This window comes from Meleagris gallopavo, chromosome 3 (genome assembly GCF_905368555.1).
Source record: "Meleagris gallopavo chromosome 3, MGAL_WU_HG_1.1, whole genome shotgun sequence".
NCBI classification, from domain to species: domain Eukaryota; kingdom Metazoa; phylum Chordata; class Aves; order Galliformes; family Phasianidae; genus Meleagris; species Meleagris gallopavo.
Window position 1 is genome coordinate 36,008,738 of NC_139406.1, and position 19,613 is coordinate 36,028,350.

The 19,613-nt window shown below is 44.1% G+C and overlaps 1 protein-coding gene across 3 annotated transcripts in view; it reads right to left on the reverse strand.

The window, feature by feature from the left end:
• Positions 1-10,150, reverse strand: part of CARMIL1 (capping protein regulator and myosin 1 linker 1) — a 173,979-nt gene extending 163,829 nt beyond the window's left edge. For 2 of the 3 annotated variants that reach the window (XM_085220651.1, XM_085220648.1), the window contains exons 1-2: positions 9,564-9,991; positions 6,412-6,509 (exon numbers count right to left, since the gene is read on the reverse strand). In XM_085220651.1, coding sequence (XP_085076777.1) covers positions 6,412-6,509; positions 9,564-9,603 — 138 coding nt within the window. In that variant the 5' untranslated portion in view covers positions 9,604-9,991. The other variant, XM_085220649.1, reaches the window with a different exon arrangement.
• Between the last annotated feature and the right edge of the window lie 9,463 nt (positions 10,151-19,613).

Below are 19,613 nucleotides of genomic sequence, written 5' to 3' on the forward strand. Positions count from 1 at the left end.
TGAGAGCTGTGAACAGAAAATCAGAAGCCACTAAGAGCGAGGCAGTGTTTAAATTTCCTCCTTGCAGAGCACAGATAAGGACGTGTGTAGGTGAGTGCTGAGTACCTGAGACAGAACAAAGGCAGCTGCTTTCTGGGCAATGGAAGCAGAGTCACCTTTTCTTACCTTTTTCTAGGTGTGCCAATTGTCCAAAATTAAAGAAGTGCAAGCAAGCTGACCTCCCGATGAAGTCATAATTCTACCCTCCCAAAGCACACATTACAGAGAATATAAGAATGCATTATACTCTCAAAGTGCAAGAAATCTTCCATGCCTGAATCAAGTGTCAAGGAAAGCATACAACTTGGGGCAGAGCTGCACTCAAAAGGACACAGAAGAGCCAGGGCTGTGGAAAATTTGCATTTTTGCTTGGGTAGCCAGAGAAAAAGGACTGTTTCTCTTTGGTCAAAGGCCAATTTAATTAGAGAGTAGATTACTGTTTACCCTTAAGGCAGACAAACCTGAGGGAAAGGAGCAGAATGCCCAAGCACTGCCTCACAGTTTATTCCTATTATAATGCTAAAAAGCTATACAAGTGTGTCAACACTGATTTAAACGCAAGACACACGGTTCTTCCTGCAGTATGTGTTTTCAGTGGGGGAGAGGCTAGAAATAAGGAAGGGGAAGAGAGGACTGCAAGTAGCAGTCATAAGGAGAAACTGAAGAAGAAACTGCAATTCCCAGTCCCAACAACCCACAGGGAAGGGTACTATTTCTCTCCACTTGGTTGATTCTGGATTCTTTTCCTAGAAGTGGAAGCTTCTCAGCAAGGATGATTTTAACTTTTGCATTTACTATCAACGCATCAGAACGTTGAGTGTGTAAAACCTCCCAGGATCATGGATCAGTGCATGATTTGTATGTAGATTCATTTTAAAAATTCATTTCTGTGCAAGTTTTTAAAACATTTCTTATTTTGGGACTATGTACAACAAATTTATATACAACTGCATTAATAAATTAACTGCATAATAATACAACTGGATTCGTACGTTCTTTTTCCAGTAGCACTCTTATTATTTCAGTTTTCTGCAGCAATCAGACACAGTTCAATTGTTTTAAGACTCATAAAATGATTAAAATAATTTTTCATATTTTTTTTTTATTACTCTTTCTTGCTTTATTTACATTTCCTGACACGAGGGATGTACCAACACCTACTTCCTTTCATATTTATAAATACACACTTAAGATATATGTCATAACACTCAGTGTTGTGGGCTTGGAAGAGGAAACACCATTATTCAACAAGAATGTCCACACTGCAGATCATATTCACACACCAGCTGTCATGATATAAAGTGCAAGATAACACACATTTTATGTAAAACCAACCTTGGACAACCCTGTGAGCTTCACATCTTAGTGATTTAATAGAAGTGAATATTTTTTACGCTTGCTCCTACTTGGATAACGAATTTCATCTCTATTCAGACTGAAAACTATAGATGGATCATGACAAAAGATAAGCAATGGGAAACAAGCCAGAGCTTTTAATCCCAAAATAGTTTTGGCTCTGCAAAATATTACTGCCCCCACTCTGAGACTGCTATCCCTATAGTTGAACAGGCATGGCAGCTCAGCTTTACTCAGCTGCTTCCATAAATTCAGCCAGGTTCTTTGCACCGCCACATGGACAGTGCACAAGAGGGCCATAACTGATCCTTTAAAAGTAAATACAGATATATATATTTTTTAAATAAATTTTCACTCTTTAGCAGTGAGTCTTCAGATGTAGACCGTAAAATCTCACCATGTGCACACAATAAATATAAACCTATTTGACAGGAGTAAAGTAGGAATTTTGTTTTCAAAGTCTTTGGCAACATATGCCCCCCAAAAAAGTGACAAGGACATATGAATTACTCTCAGTAAACCCATGTTGAGCATACAGAGTATTTCAAGGAAAGCCACCTGCCAAAGCAACTGTCAGAGCTCCAGAAGTAGCACCGCAGTATTTTAACAAGGAGAACATGAATGACCTGAGGGCAGCAGTGTAACTGAGATTCCTCAACGGGATTTCCTAATAAAGTGCTCTCAGTTACTACATCACATCACACTCTCCTGACCTTAAGCTTAGGAAAACGTTAAAACAAAAACAAAATCACGACAAAGCGGCCATACAGAGAACATAGCTGTTTGCTGTATGTTTGAGATTCATTTGGGAAAGCAAAACTAATCGAAAAGGAACTAGGTCATAATTATTCCCTTTTATTGTTAATGAGGCAGAATAAAAATAAGAGGTACCTTGGAATATTTGTCCATCATGAATCACTCCTAAAAACAGAAGCATTTTATAACAAGCTGATCAGGCATACTATATTGCCTTACAATTTGCACTTTTCAATGACTTGCCGATAGGAAGAAACTGCAATGGGAAGTATCCATCAAAACTCTACAGATACCTTGGGTTTTGAGGGGAAGAGTAGCACCGTGAACACTGGAAGCAAGAAGCCCAGTTTCCTACTGAAGATTGTCTGCAGGTAGTAATCTCATAATCACAGAGATTTAAAGAGCAACACAATAAACATTTTTTTCTCCTGGACAGGCCACCACGCATGATCCCTTATGGTGCCAAAACAGAACCAACAGTGTTCAAATTACAGCTTAGACCTCTACACATCCATCAACTGTGGCTTAAACCAGACCAGTCTTACAGCAGCACTTCCTTGGGCAGGAAAAATAAGACCCACTACTGGTGTGTGCAAGGAGCTTCGCTGGGGTTTGGCTGCTGTATACATCCTGAGGTGGCACAGGTAGGCTCTAGCTGCTAGCAAATGGCTGGCTAAAGCCTTGACCTGGAGCAGGACCTCCCTCCTCCAGAGCAGCACTTCAGCACCAGCCTTTGGTTTTGGCTGGATTCTAGCCAATCTCACGGCTGACCCCAGCCCACTGACTTGACTCTTTACCTTAGCCTTGATCTGCCCTAGTTCTACAGACCTGTTGGTGGTCAGTAGCGCAGAGCTATCCCTGGCCACCATCCAACAGCACCATTCAGGTACGGTGGGAACCCTGCATGGCTGCTGCCCTTGCAGCTTGTTCAAGGGCTCCACTAAATCCGGTATTTCCAGGTTCTCCCTCAAGGCTGCTTGGCTCTACTACAGCAAAGTCAACTTAGGTAGGGCTGTGGTTTCACCCTATTTGCTTGGAGACTCATCTGAAGCCCAGTGAAGCCGGCCATTGGTTTTTCAAGTTGGTTATTTTTTTTTCAGGGTTAGACACCAGTTTGCAGCCTCCATCTCTGCGGCCAGACAACACGGCAGATCAGAGTCAGTTCAGACTCTTGCTGGTTTGTATCATTATGACTAATTGAAAAACCAAATAAGTGTAAATCGAGATTACTGAGGCAGCAAAGTGGTTATGCAGAGTGAGAAATGTCTTGTATCAAAACTCCCAAGCCATAATTTCCAAACTCTGGCACCTACATCTAAGATCCTAAAGTTCCTAAAGCTATCTTAAGGTAGGCATGGACTTCATTCACCAATTTCACCATCTTAACAGCCTTCATCTTTAGCAGCATTCTTTTTTTTCCCCCCCCCCCCCCCCCCCCACTGTTTTTTCTTTGGTCTCAGATTCCAATTTTCATCTTAATTAAGAGGAATTTGCTGGAGCATACCAACTTGACTGAAGCGTATGATTATATCCATATTCTAGTACTTTATATCTTGAATACACCGTGAACAACAGGGCAAGAGGTCAAGTGTTTTTACAGCTACATGCAAAGCACAGGCTTTTAAAAATAATCTCCTTTTCTTGAAGTGTCACTGATGTTGCTGGATTTACTTACAAAGGAAGGATGAGAGATCATTCAACCTCTGTGATCAACCTCCTCTAAAGCCTTGAATGCATACCACCACAGTGCTGGGGTTGACTAGACCGAGTGCAACAGGATTTTCTACTTATTAAGTGTTGAATCCATTGCATGCTGGTTAATTTGCTTCTAAACACTCAACTACTAATAAAATTTAAATCTAAATATCAAAACAATTAATTGCTACACACGGACTCAAGAGGCCTTGCTCAGAAGAGCATAACCATCTCAAAACTAAGCTTGCAGGAGTTGAGAAGCACTGGCATGAAGGTTGCCCACACAATCATGTTTGAGCACCCTGCCGCACGCACTTAAGGATTTAGACTTTAATTACTGAATTGCTTTTGCCACCAACACTTAATTCAGCTTGACACGCTCACTCAAGGCACAGTTACTCAGTACTCACTTTCATCTGCATTGGACAATGTGCAGCCATATGTATTTTTTGCCAAACACCATTAAACCCTAGCTTGGAGTGCAAGAATTCTTTATTTTGTTGTGTGGTTTTCTGTGGTGTTTATCATAAAGCACCTGCACATTTCTGAAGCAAGGTCGTTTATTTTCAGAATCTTTTGAGGAGGGGAAGGTTCATCTCCTCTGTCACAGACAAGAAATTACAGTATCTAGACACAGTAACTCCAAAGTCTCAACTAATTGAAGACACTCAAGGTGTAGCTGGTATCATTTTTTCAGATCACCCTGCATCTCAGAGAACATTCTGTACTAAAAAGAAACCAGTCTCCACTGGCTTCAGCCACTGCAGAGGACCCTCAGCACTTCTGCAAAGAAAACCACATAAAATAAAGATACACATACGTAGGTAAAGAAACATTGTAAAAAAATAAAAAAAATAAAAAAAAAAGACAGTGATTTGTACTGCACACAGGGACTCTGTAGCAGAAGAAAATGAAATCCAGCCCCAGCAGTCAACAGTCAATTTCTCTAACCATGAAAGCATTCTCTCCTTTCTTGCAATACAAGTCCTCTGCATGGTTGCATCAAAGAATAAATGTTTGTACCAGACAACACCCTCTTTCATATCCTTGAAAGGCTTATCCTGTACGCTGAAGGTAGCATGCAAGCACACAAGAGCTACTCGAGAAAGCTGAGAACCCCTTAAAGAGGTTCCTTCCCTTTCAGTACCTTTCTAGCAATAAAAGATTGAAGTCTCCTACTTGAGAGCTTAGGAGATCACAGAGAAAAAAAATGATCTGAGTCATCATATTTAGGCATTTCATCACTGAATAGTACATACCTCAGATGCTACACTGAGGATTCAAAGCTTAACATTCTTTTGGTCCCATTAGGTCAGAACAGTACTACGGTACTGCCACAGTGTATTTCACTATTGATAGCAATAATGATTCTGTGTAAGTCAAGAAGTCAATCAAGTGTTACTGCTTCAGTGAAACTGTCAGCCTTCCCTGTAAACATGGCTTTCAAGTAAATAGAGATGAACAATCAACATTCACATCCTCAACTATTTCCGGTACAGAAGCAAACTTAACCCAGGAGCTATAAATAATACGGGTAGATACTAAACAGAAAATATTTTAAATTCCTTTAGTAGTTACTCTCACTGAAAGACAGACAGTTATCAACACTCTTGCTGCCCTGGAACAAGAAATTCACACTTTACGAAGATAATTTAGAACTGATTAATACGTTGTTTTCTTGTTAAAAAAATCAAGACTATCAAGATGGAGCAGGTATCTAAAATCTCTAACAAAGGCCCAGTGACAAAACTTTCAAACATGCAATTGCATTCTTATTCATACAAAGCAACAAATTTAAAATATCTTGCAAAGCATTACAGCAGTATTGTAGTTATTTGCATTTGTTATTCTCCTGATAGAGCGGTTTCAGAAGAAAGAAGAAATGAAGTTCTATCTCCTTTTGCATATCCAAGTATTTGAGACAGCATGCACGCAAACCAGCTTATTACTGCAGCTTTCTTCTTATCAAAAGAGGACAGCAAAACTATTCTTGATGAAACAGGAAAGCATACTTAAGTGAGATTAATTTGACACTTTCCCCCACTACACTTTTAAGAATGACAATGGAGGATCCCACACAGTAAGCATTTCTTTTAAAATGCAGATAGTTACTTAATACTAGAAAGTATAAATAGCCATTTGAGTTTTAGAAGCACAACAACTTTACAGTCATTCTTCATTGCATAACAACTTCAAGAAAGTCTCACAAGATTAGTAATTCTATATACTTCCTTTCCCATTTCTTGTCCACTCAAAACTCTTAATGATACAAACAAGAAACCTCACCAGCAAAGGCAGCAGATTATTTTAGAACAGATTCTAGTAACACCTAATCTTCACATAAATTCACACCATGCCCTAACTACGAAGAATAAACCAGTGATAAACATGCAGCCTGCACACCGACTTGCTTCACAAACTAGTAAAAAAGAAGTGACACTGCGTATCTAACAGTACACACACAAAAAAAAAAAATAATCAAAGAATCTTTCAAGAGAAATATTAACGCCTTCTGGAAAGATGCTGGATTTTCCTCCACAAGTTGAACCAATCTACTGTACTCACCAATATTTTGTTATCCACTTTGTCTCCCTTGGTTTCCAGCTTTACTTTCTTCTTGACTGAAATTTTGATTTTCCTTCCAATAACATCCCTGATGCTTTCTGAAAGAAAATACATTAATTAAATACTTTCCATGTCAACGTAAGAAGGAAACTGATTTCATAGTCACGTTTTCAGGAGGACCCACAGCTATGTTTCTTGCACTTATGCCTGCACAACAGTACTAACCACCACCTAACACATACAACTTTTATTAAGAAGTACATCATCCACACAGTAATTTACATCTATTATGGCAGGATTAGATATTTCATACGCCGGTATTCTAAACATAATTTTGTATTTCTTTCCAGCTCTACACATCAAAAGCATTCCCAAGACAAGCCCCAGCATTGCTTAGCTCTGCCTAGAGAAAATACAGCAAATTCCTCACTTGCTATTATTCGTACCTGAAAAGCTTGCTGAAGCCAATTAACTTCTTGTATTACTGAAATACTACCCTTTATTGTTACTATCAGAGAGCTAAGTGGGTCAGGCGATGGAAAACCAAGTGTTGGCACATTCTGTGCATTGCACATTCAAGATTCAACTCCCAGCCACCAACATCTGACAGCTATGCAACGGGTGCTGTGCAAGGCAGCCCTGGTCTCAGCCCAACTCCTAATGACAATGCAGCCACCTCACGGTGCTAACAAACTTACATTAATTGCCACAATTTTTCACACGCATAGACATACGCACATACAGACTGTCTGTGCCAAGTACCAAGTGAACCAGCCTTTCCCCTAAAGACTTGAACCCTCTCAGAATCGTGTCAGAAAGCTTATACAATGACTAACACTGATGTAAGTAGCAGATAAACAGAGGAGTTTGTCTGGAAGAGCCAATTTGGCACCTTCCATACGTTTTGCTAGCCAGCACCCTCATACAAGTAATGAGAAAGAAATCTTTTACACACGTTAACCTATTTGCCACAGGAAAAAAACTCAAAGGCAACTCTCCACCCTCCCAGGTGCACACACTTCGCCCTTGCACAGGCTAAACTTGAAAGGCTAAAATTGAAGATTGCAGGCTCAATCCTGGGGCTTTTAATTACAGCATTCTAACTTTCCTGCACAATTTCCTTCTGATAGCCTGACTGCACTCATCCAAACATCAAGTCTAGAAGCCCTGCCTGCAGGGCAGAAGGGTGCACAGGTCAGAAATAAGCCTGTTCAGTGTGACTGTCCACCAGAAGGAATTTTTTTTCTGCCAAATCAGAATGTTTTCCCCAGGAATTTTAATTTTCCTATCAGGAAACAAGAGCTCCTCAGTAGCAGTCAGCCCAGGAAGGCAGCCCATGGCAGGGTGCCAGCATTCTCAGGCTTGGTAAAGAGCCGGGCAGCCAGCTTCCCAGGCAGCCAGGTAGCAGGGCCAGGGGAAAGTCCAACCCATCCTCCCTCCCAACAGTGGGAGCTGTGTTCCGAGACTTCCTCTCGCCTGGTTCAGTGGTTATTTCAAGCAGTGATGGGGAGAGGAAGGGCCTGGGGCTCAGCCAGGAGCCAGGGTGTCAGGCTGTACCTGTTTGAAAGGGCTGAAGAAGTTTCTGAGAAGATTTAAGTTTCACAGTTTTTTTCCATGTGACTGCATACTATTTTGTACACATTGGAGGTAGGTGGACTTGCAAAGTAGTTTGTCAGATCAGGTGCTAGAGATCCAAAGTCAAGGCTCTCAGTTTCAAGTGCTCGCTCATTTTCTATACCAGTGACTACTTTCAGACTCCAGTACCTCACAGAAGCAGATCTGGGTAAGCCAATAGGAACAGGGAGATTCTTTTTAAATTATTTTCTTTTATTTTTAAAAGATATGACCAATGTGACCTGACAAAGGTCACACAGGAAGTGAGTAACAACAAAAGCTGCAGCTCAGACATTCCTGCTCCCGGTTAAATACGCGTTGTCCTTCCCCTCCCCTCCGCACACATTATCACTAAGGCTTAAAGTGTAGCTTCTGTCCTGCTCTCAAAGCAGAGTTATTCCCAAAAGCCTATTTATAAAGTTGTCTTTTAACACGTGGATACCATAATGCGACAGGAAATCAAACTTGCCCACACAAAACAGCTCCACACACCCCATAGAGTGCAGACAATGTGGTGGCTGAGCACAGGGCATCAGGATCAGGGTGAGGGGGCACTTTTTACCACTGCCCAAGGCCATCAGAGGATGGAATGTGTTCAAGGATGCTCAGATTTGCTTTTTTCTGTAGTACACACTGCACCCTACCTGTGGTGCACAGGGGCATAGTACAAACGCACTAAAGTACTACCATGTCACAACTGTAACTTTGCAAGAGGATTTTCGCCAGTGTTTTGTCAGTGTTACAACTGTATCCCAGCAAAAGCACTCACTCCCCGACTGAAGCAATGGATGTCAAAGCAACGCACTCAGTGAAGGAGGAGATGCTTATAAGAACTGTATTCAATGCAACCCGTACTTCCTTGCCTGACAAATTTGTTTCCATCTGCCATAAAGGCAACACTTGAAGTTATTCATTCCCCCACAGGTGAGAGCCTCGGCTTGCAGTGGCAACCCAATTTCTAAAACCAAAGGACACACGAACAGGGTGACATCAGGTCCTGAAGCAGCAGACCTGTTATCCCCGTATGACACCGGTTGCCAACAATCCGTGCGCTGAGAGCTCTCAGCAGCGATGACAGCATTTCCAGGAGATCCCCACCAGCAGCTACGGCTGCTTCAGCATACACCATGGAGCACGGGAGGGCTGTTTGCATGCAGCCATGAAACTTTAATTACAAATAGCCTCTCGTATGCGCACATACGCAGGAAAAAAAAAAAAAAAAAAAAAAAGAAAGAGTTTTGAACTAGCCAATGCCCAGGAGAAATTAAACAAGAAACGTAAAGGCTCCATAGCGTTGTAAAGAGCTGCTGCGAGGCTCCGGGACCCGATGCCAGCGCGGCTCCCCCCGGCTGAGATCCCCCACGCGTGTCGCTGCCCCCAGGACCCCCGCCCCGCCCGCGGGGACCCCCGGAGGACCGCAGCCCGGCCTCCCCGCAGCCCCCGCCAACCGCCCGCAGCGCGGCCTCGCAGCCCCCGCGCAGCCCGGGCGCCCCCGGCTCTCCCCCCCGGTTCTCCCCCCGCCCCGCCCCGGCCCTTACCGATGAGCTCGCGGGGGAGCTCGGCGTTCTCCTCGGCCATGCTGGCGCTGCCCGGCGGAGCCGTTCAGCGGCGCGCCGTCCCTCCGCAGAGCCAGGCGAGCATGAAATCCGCGGGGCGGGGGAGGAGGGCCGGCCCTGCGTCTGTGTGTGTGCGCGCCCACGGAGGGAAGGGGGCAATTCACCGCCCGCTCCCTCCGCGCCGCACGACCGCCCCGGCGGCCGGGAGGGGCATTTCCAGGGGAGGAATCGCCCGCGGCCAGCCCCGAGGCGGGAGGGAGGGAGGGAGGGAGGGCGGGAGAGCGAGCGGCCCCCGCCCCGAGGCTCCCTCCTTCCCCCTCGCCGGTCCCTCCGCGCCGCCCGCCTCCCCCCGCCCGGCCCAAGCGGCGGAGGAGCGGGCAGCAGGGCGGGAGCCTTCACCCCGGCCCTCCCCGCTCACCTCGCGAGAGCCGCCCGCCCGCGCCCGCCGGGAGCATCGCCCTCACGGAGCCATGGCGCCCGCCCCCGCTAGGGCAGCGCGATCCGGGCCGGCCCCTCCTTCCCCCCAGCCCCGGTGCTGCGGAGAGCCGGGCGGCCACGAGGGCCATCTGCCGGCCGTCCCGCCCGATCCCACCGTCCCCAGGGTCCGGGCCGCCCCTCCCGCCCCCGAGACCCCGTTCTGATGGTGGCTTCCCACTGTCGATTTTAAGCCGAGGGGTCTCCGACTGAGCGGGGGGGGTCTCTGCGGTGCCCTTGCGGCGTTTGTGTTGTTCTGCAGCCCTCACGGGCTTCGCCTCTCTGGAATTCCCCCTTGTAGTGCGTTCCTTTAAAAAACCACTGATGTAGCGCGGGGAGTGGCCGCCATCGAGTGTGCATCGTCACCCGGTTCCCTTCAAGCCCCGAGAGGACAACCTTTGATCCAGAGCTCCTCTGCCCCTTCCGCACTCCGCCGCTGCGTCTCCATAGGGACAGCAGCCGCCGAAGCACCTGTTCCAGGCAATGCCCTAGTTACAGGTGGCTCGGCACCCCCGATGCGAAAGGAAAGGAGAGTTTCTGGGCTTATACCACACTGAAGGGAGACAGAATTATGCCTCCTTTCCCAGGGCCATAGAAATATCCACCAATCGCAGCGTTCTGCTTGTTGCACTTGGCGTAGCAGCCGCATTACAGACACACGGCACGTGGGCTGCCTAATTGCACCTATAAAATGAGGAGACGAGGATGCTCACTGGAGGAGAGGGAGGGAAGAGGTGAAACAGCCTTGGAAATGCTCTGGCAGCAGTGCACAGTTTCAGTGAGGATGGCTTTCACTGCAGCAGGACTGCCCCTGATCGTTTTGCATCCTGAGGGGTGGATGGCTGCACCAGCCTCACCTTTCAGCACTCCACAAGCAGATCTGGAAGATCAAAGTCATTAATATCTGCTTAAGGCACCTGAAATGTATTCAGTGAGAGCAACAGCAGAAATCTCAAAAAAAAGAGTTTTTTCCTGGTGAAGTGCCCGTGTGCTTTTAACATATTGCAGTGCCAGTCAAAATTTATCTGGATATATAGAGAGAAAGCTCTATGCTTATATTCTGCTGATGGTCCTCTGTTCCCCTTTTCTCACTGTGTCCACATCCTTTTCTCTTTGCAGAATACTTGCTGACCTCTTTCTGCTGACCATGTGTTCCTGCAGCTGAGGTTGCCCAGAGAGGTGGTAAATGCCCTGTCCCTGCAGACTCTTGAGGTCAGGCTGGACGGGGCTCCCTGATGTAACTGTAGGTGTCCCTGCTTATTGCAGGGGAGTTGACTGGATGACCTTTAAAGATCCCTTCCAGCTCAAAAGAGTCAGTGGTTGTATAAAACTGCATTCATGCAATTACTTCTGTATGGAGCCTTGTGTTTGACTGAAACTTCCAGAAAGGTATTTTCTCTTCCATTGCTGGAAGAGGAATGTGTATTTTTGGACCTACGGCTGCTCACAAACAAAGCACAAGCAGTTTCTGTGTCTCATTTCTATCTGATACAGTTTTTGAAGCATAGGTCTTTCTTCCCTGGTTCCTGCCAAGCAACCACAGGGCATTCAGCACACACCAGCTGCAGCAGTGATGTGTTCCTTCAGGCCTTCAGTGTGCTGTTGGGTGCTGCAAGCTTTTCTCCATCCCTTCTTCCTACCATGGAAGCCAGCCAGCACAACAAAGCCAGGATATGTAGAGGAAAAAAAATAAAAAATGAAGGGAGGTTTTTTGTTCTGTTTTGTTTTTTAATCATCAGTAACAAGCCAGTGAAGAAGCACTGCCAGGGCTACTGTATAATTACTTTTTGGGCATCTAGGAGACTGGACCAGGTTCAAGGTAGGGAAAGTAAGAACTAAATTTAGGAGGATCAGTGCCCCCAAGGGCAGATGCAATCAGCAGAATGCGTTGTTTCCTATTCCTTATTCCCCAGAGAGGAGGCAGGAAATAGTTGTTCAGACAGGCTGCTGCCTCTTGCTCCTGCAGCTGTGCTAACACTGAGATATCAGCTCTACTTCAGCATCAGCCTGCCACCTCCCAGAGTAGAGAAGCCTGGACCACCTTTCCAGGGATCCCAAACATTTGGCTCCCAGAGAGTCCCAAGTGGAGGTTTTTCTCAACATCTTAAAGGGAAAGCCGCACCATGAAGGCTTTGTAAGAAGGTGTACTTTTCACCCTTTCTCACTTTTCCACACTCTCCACTATTCAGCTCAGTAAGGATGTGGTTTCCATAGGCATCTTCCCCAGCAAGAAAGCCACTATACAAGCTCTGCCCCCTTGCAGAAAGTCATCCTTGCTCCTCAAGGCTATTTACCACTTTCTCTGTTGTGCCAATGTGAGAGATCACAATACTATGTGATAACCTCAATCAGTGAAGGTTTTCGTAAGGGGAATTTTTGTCAACTACAGCAATTTCAGCAACTAAATTTCAGTTTTATCTTTCATCCTTCCTTGCCCAACCACCATCTCCTTTAGAGGCACATCAGCACAGCTGGGAAAAACAGAGGTTCCCAAGTTAAACTGAGGCAGGCTGAGCTGGGTTTCTGTCCATCCTCAGCAGCATTCCTATTCCAAGGTGCTCTTGAGCTGTCATTGCTGTATCTGTCACTGGGGCCTCCTGATCTCATGTTACCTACAATGGTGAAAATGATCACAGCATGGGTGCCCTGGCGAGGATCACACTACAGAGGTCACGTAGCATTTGCATATTACATATACAGCAGGCCTCTGAAAGGGAAAGAGGTTCCATTTTCTCCTACCAGAACAGATCTAGGAAGTCATTTTCCTAGAATCACAGAATGGCTTAGGTTGGAAGGGATCTTAAAGCCCACCCCGTGCCGTGGGCAGGGCTGCCCCCCACCAGCTCAGCTGCCCAGGGCTCCATCCAACTGGCCTTGAGCGCCTCCAGGGATGGGGCACCACAGCTTCTGTGGGCAGCTCCTCACCGCCCTCTGAGTAATTAATTTCTTCCTGACATCTAACCTATATCTCCCCTCTTTAGTTTAAAGCCATTCACCTTTGTCCTATCTCTATAAGACCATCGAAAAAGTCAGCCTTTCTCCTGTTTATAAGCTCCCTTCAAGCACTGGAAGTCTGCAATAGGGTCCCCCCACTGCTCTCTCCTCTCCAGGTTGAACAGGCTCATCTCTCAGCCTTTCTTCAGCAGAGAGGTGCTCCAGCCCTCTGATCATCTTTATGGCTTCCTCCAGATCCGCTCCAACAGCTCTGCACCCTTCCTGTGCTGGAGGCTGAGGCTTGGACACAGTACTCCAGATGGGGCCTCATGAGGGCAGAGTAGAGAGGGACAATCACCTCCCTCGCCCCGACTTTTTAAAAAGTCATTCAAAGAATAACCAGTTTGCCTGCCACAGAAATGGGTGGTTTTGTTGCAGACATTCTTTCTCTAAAGACTGCTCAAATTATTGTAGCTTCTGGCATGATTAAAATTCTGATGAGAGCAGCGGGCTGGATCGTGTGTGAGTTTGTTTGCTGCAGGGAGCGCAGCAGCATGCACAGCTCATTCTTAACTGACAGTAACAGAGCAGGAGGGAAGCGAAGGACTTCAGGAGACAGTGATCAGGGAGACATTTGAGACAGAGAAAGGTGTGGAGGAATGTCCTCAGAAATGTGGCATTCATGCATCGTATTAACCATAAATTACACAAAGCAACTTGCCAAGAACTTCTGACTGTACCTCTCCCTCAGTGTACCTGAGGTAATTGTATTACAATTGTACCTCACAACCTGTATAGCCATACACTATTCCACACTCCTGTTTTTCAGCCTTTCTGTTGCCTACATCCTTTTCAGCCTAAATCCTGGGTTCTCCTGCAGATCAGGCAGGTGTCAATGTGAGCTGGTGCCAGCCACACACACTGCCAGAAGGTAGGCTGCCTGTAGTCTCACCGGGTGAATGTCCTCCCTGCTAACCTTTCTGCCACTCGGACTGTGACTTTAACACTGAAGAATCTTTGTCCTTTTCCATAGGAGCAATAGCACGATATAATCAATATGATGATGTGATCCACAGCACGTTCCTACTCCTGCTGGAGCCGGTGGAAAGATTTCTGTTGCTGACAGCAGGTGTCAGACTGACATTCAAGTCACACCATGGAGTCATCCTGTTGCAGAGCAGCATTGTGGTAGGAGAAATCAAATGATCAAATCTTATTTGCAAAGCTGCCTTGCAGTGTGCAGCAAAAGCCTAAAATGTCTCAATGAAAGACAGGACAGAAAACAACTATAGATATAGATGATCCTGCCTTGCTAGTTGCAAGGCTTTATTCATAAGAATAAATCGGAAGGAGTGCATTCTTCTCCCAGCTATGCCTTTGCAACTTCATAGATATTATTTACTACACTGATTAACTGCAGACAGATTTGGGCCATACTCTCTCACATGCCACTGCACTAGTTAGTCAGGCTTAAGGAAGTGTTAGTTTTCAATCACTGGAATTATTATGGGCATTTTAAAGATCAAGGGCCAGCTAACCTGTAGCAGTACGTGCAGTGCAGTGAAGTCACATACATCCAATTATGCCTGAGCTCAGAAATTCTATCCATCCATGCCATTTCAACTTCCACTCAGGTTAAAAATGGTGTAACACTTTCAGTTTGGGGATTAGTCTAGATAATTCATTTTAATTTTCCCCCAATATTTATCTTTAAATTCATTGCCTGTGTTTAGTGGTGATATAAAATGTGAAATCCTGTGCCCAAACCTTGATCACATCTGTCCAGCAACCTGTAGGAAAAAAAAAAAAAAAAAAAGCAGAAAACAACTAGTTAGCTAATTGAAAAACAATAAATATATCACAGATTGCTGAGTGATTGGATACTTGCTTTTCATTTCACCAGTTGTGACAAACGATAGGGAAAAATGCACATCCTCCATCTATTATGAGCTCAGCAAAGGAAATGACACTTGTGAGTATCCTCTTGTTATCTGTGACTGAATCTTTTCAAACCCTTTACTCTGGGCTGCTGTATGCTCTTACAATTATTTCAGTACCCTGTACAAAATAACATTTTGTCTCAATTTTAAATGGAAAGACTATAAATGCAGCAGCAAAGATGCATATTTTGATAAGGCATACTTTGATGGTAATGTTAAGAAAAGAATTACAAAGAGCAGCTGACGCTTCATGAAAATCTTAATAGAAGAAATCTATTCAGAATAATTCTGGTTACTCTACTGTATTATTATTATCATCTATTTCCATATTCCTCTTCCCTCGGTTGCTTTTAGCAGGCGTATTTGCATAAAACCGGGATCATTGTTTCTTAAGAGCTCATCTGCTTCTGCTACTTAGCTCTCACGTGAAAGCATAATCCTTTGAATATCCCATCACATTTAGTTAGAAACTGTTACAATTTCTATGACTTCAGATGTGGAAGTGGAGAGCAAAAGCAAATGACTCTTAAACACAGCGCTTAATTTGGAATCCTAGCTTTCTCTGTTCTGTACCGGTATTACTAGTGACACGTGGGATATGCTTAGCAAGATACTGAATGGAAATAAAACATTTAAAATCATTTAAAACAGGTCTGCGAGTGTTGCAGCTCTTCAGCTCATCTGTCACTAAGGCAAAGTGCCCCATTTTTGTGAAATCCCATTTCTCCTCTGTACAGACTTTCATTACTCTCCACGTCTCAGCAAGTCCCTTTTTCTTGCTGTTGACTCTGACTTAATCAAACAGAATGCCTTGATTGGGTTTCCATCAACCCTGCGAGATTAACTGTCCTCTGGAATCGAGGTGGTGAAACATGCTCTGTACGCATTATTTGTATTGCCCAAAATAACTGAAAGAGAAGGCAGTTTTTCTTCCTGGCCAGGGATGTAGATGAAAATGAACTTGTACAAAAATAAATCTGGAGCAGTTCTGACCTAAATTTCAAACTGAACATGATTCTTTCTCTCCTTTTTAAAAGTCTGAGCTTCACTCTCTGCCTTTACTATTCTTACTCCTTCCCCCATAGAAACTACTAACAGCCTTTCTATCGTTACCAATATCTTTCATTTAACCTAAAAACCTCTGCTGCAAAAAATGTGTTCTTTAGCTCTAAGCAGTATGTTTTGGAGAGGTCATTGACCATGCAAGTTGTCAGCAAGAGCCTTAAAGAAAGTACATTAAGCCTATCTAGGTAGACAAATAACCCTCCATCTCACAACAAGCCCTGGGGAGAGGAAAAGAGAGGTTGAGAAGTGTGGATTAATAGTCACCATGGACTGTATTGTCCTAGGAGCAGAAAATGTTAAATTTTAAGTACCAAAAAGCTTTCTAGTTGTACTGAGCCAACAACCTTTTGTGTTTCAGCCACATTTAGGGAAAGACTGGGATATGGCTAGAATGCATTACTGCAAGAGCTTCCTCCTTTCAAACAGAAGTTCTCTGAACTCTGACATGGTTTGTGAAAGTAACGTTTTGTATGGTATTTCTACTTTGTGGAGGAGCCTACAGAGCACATTCTGAGAAAGTTTTCCTATTTATGTCAGTAAACCATCTACAGAACTCTGGCTGAAAAGTGACCAACAGTGTTGTTGTTTTTCACAGACTGGAGTATTGTTAGGTTTTGTTCAGATCTGTTTCAGGAAATTCCCTTTTCTCCACTCAGTCTTGCAAAATGTGATGAACTTCTGCTGATACGGTGAACTTTTCCTATCATTTGCTGAAGGGCACAACAGCTAACTGAGTTGTGAAGTGAGGCCAGCTGGTTGTTGAGTTTCTCTGCTGGGCTTTGAAGGAATGGCAAGAACAATTCCTGCCGCCTTCAGCAAACCAGGACCACTCACAGCATCTGGTTCAGTGATGGCAGTAGCACCCAAATATAGGCCATCTTTAGGAATTAGATATGGGGCTTGGAGTTAATGTGTTGAATGACACTTTTACAGTAAAACCGAGTAAATGGCTCTATGTGGAGACAAACCTGCAGAGAGGAACACTTGCATTTACATCAGTGAAAAGTACCTCAAAGTGATCTCAGCTTCACAATGTTAATCAACCCTGTGTCAGCATCCTGTTAAGATCAGTTTGCCAGTAAATTCCTATCACTATTTTATATTAGGGAAGCACAGCTAGGGTGTTCTTGCTATTTGCTCATGTTACGTCCCCTGCTTGCTAATCCCTCTATATGTTTCTAAAACAATTGTAAGTTGTCCAGATGACAAGATGACTGATTTTCCTTGTTCTGTTCTATAAAATATCTAGGACAAGTCTGGACACTACAGAAATGGCAAGGGTACTCTAGTAGGATCTTGTTCTCAAGTCCTGAAGCCAACAAGGCAAGATTCAAGTAAAAAGTACCACATCAGTGGAAGTACATCTATGAGAAGAGAAAGGCTGCATTTCTGTCAGTAAATTGAATGCCCTGGTGCTGTTCCTGGGTAACAAGGATGAGGAGTATGGAGGGGCTGCACTTGTGCTGATGAGTCCCTGCAGCCTTCATAGGGGTGAGCAAAGCATTTTCTAGGTGCACTCAAGGGAGCAATCTTCAACCCTGCGCAGTGATAGAGAACTGTTTGCAAGGTGGCACGTGATACTGACACTGGGTAACAGCTCTTTAGTGCAGACGTTTGCTTTTCAGAGCCTGTGTATGGCCTATAGGGTTTCAGGTTTTCAGGTCTATAGGGTTAGCATGGCTTGCTTTGTTTTGTCCCCCACATGAGGATGGTTGCTCAGGACTGCTGCAGGACAATGAAAACACTGAATGTTTTGCTGCAGAGGCAACAGCATCAAGGTAGAAGTGCCAAAGGAGCACTTTGAGAACAGAAAAACACTTGTGAAATTCCTGAGATAAGCCACAAATACGATAAGGTTGCAGAAGGAAAGCCTGCATTGCAGATTACTGGAATCCCACCAGAAAAAAACACTCTACAACATTTCTCCTCACCCTATTGCTACACCTCACAGCCCCTTGACCAGAGTTGTACTGCAAAGATGAGAAGATTCAAGTAAACAAGAAATTGGTGTACTGTGGTATTAAGATCATACTCAGGAGGGCAGATGCCCCACATGCTGATCTTTTAACTTGCTGTGAATGCCTTTGTCTACTCTTCCATTTCTCTAGTCTCAAACTATTTTGGAAAAGATCATGAAGTCACTGAATGAATGTTATTAAAAAATAATTATCCATATGCTTCTCCAGACAATAAGCAATGGTTTGCAAAATACAATTTTATGAATTAATATTTGCAGTTTTTAATCGCCATCTGACATTTTGCTCTCAGTTACAGACACCTCCCAGGACACAGAACTGTACAGCTGACTGTAACACTGACAATTCACTCTGTACCAGTAATGCAGGTCAAACTATATCATTTCCTTTCCCCCCCCTGGATGTTTTGTGTAACATACCAGCACACTGAGAACCGTGTATTTCACAATCAGCCTGAAGTTTGCTTTTAGCATACAAGTGCCAGTTCTAATCATGTTCAAGTGCTCAAAATATCTCCAAAAACAATTACAAAATGGTTATTTCCACAGCAGATTCAAAATCTACTCAGGAATTTGATTAGAGATTTTTGGAAGCATTTTCCCCAGCTACCAGCCTTGGCTGTCATTTCCTCTAGAACTATTTCTCAAAGCACAAATATATCAGTTTATTATGATTTTGTGCAATAAAAAGTGGTATTGAGGATGACTTTGGATTTCTTTTCATCTTCAGTCCTACAGAAAGGGTCCGGTAGAGTTTAGCAGCTTTCAGTCCACCCACAAGTGGTTAATTTACTGATTAGATCAGGTTTTTATTACCCTTTCTTCCTTCCTTTGCTACCTCACTGCACAAATGCTTTTTTTTTTTTTTTTTTTTTTTGCAACCTGATTCTTTTGGTTCCTTTCACTGCATATTATCTGCTGATCTGCTGCTGGCGGTAATCTGAGCTCTTCAACTGATAGCAAAATTATGAGGTGCTCAGTGCAAGATGACAATTTTCCTTCCCTCATTCAAATTCATTTGCAGCACCATCAAGAAATCAGCGTCATCTTTTCAATGTATTAACAGCTTTCTGCTGATAGAAAGTATTAGCTCCACATTCTCCAGCAAGAGGTCAAAACCAATTTTTGTTTGGTAACAACCCATTAAATTTTGCACTTTGAAAGATTCCATTGCTCCCTGATGTCAAATACCTTGGCTGTTACCTCGGTTAATACGCATCCAGAAAGCAGGTTTGCTGTAAAGTGCTGAATGGGTCAGGCAGCGGAGAGCAATTGCTAGAGAGAATCGTGGTCTACCACTAGCCATGCCCAGTTAATTTCTTAATGTCTGCTTCTAGAAAAGCTTATTTCATAGAATCGTAAAGGTTGGAAAAGAGCATCTGTCCACCTAACACAAATATTGCCCTCTAACCATGAGCAACATCCACACATTCCTTGAACATCTCCAGAAATGGTGATTCCCCCAGCCTGGGCAGCCTATGCCACTGCCTCACCATTCTTCCTGAGAAGATGCTTTGTCTAATATCCAACTTGAACCTTCCCTTTGCAACTTATGGCCATTCCCTCTCGTCCTATCTCTGTTCTTGTGCACGTAAAGACACCTGAGATAATTTTATTACCTTTTAAAAAGCAATAGGTACACAT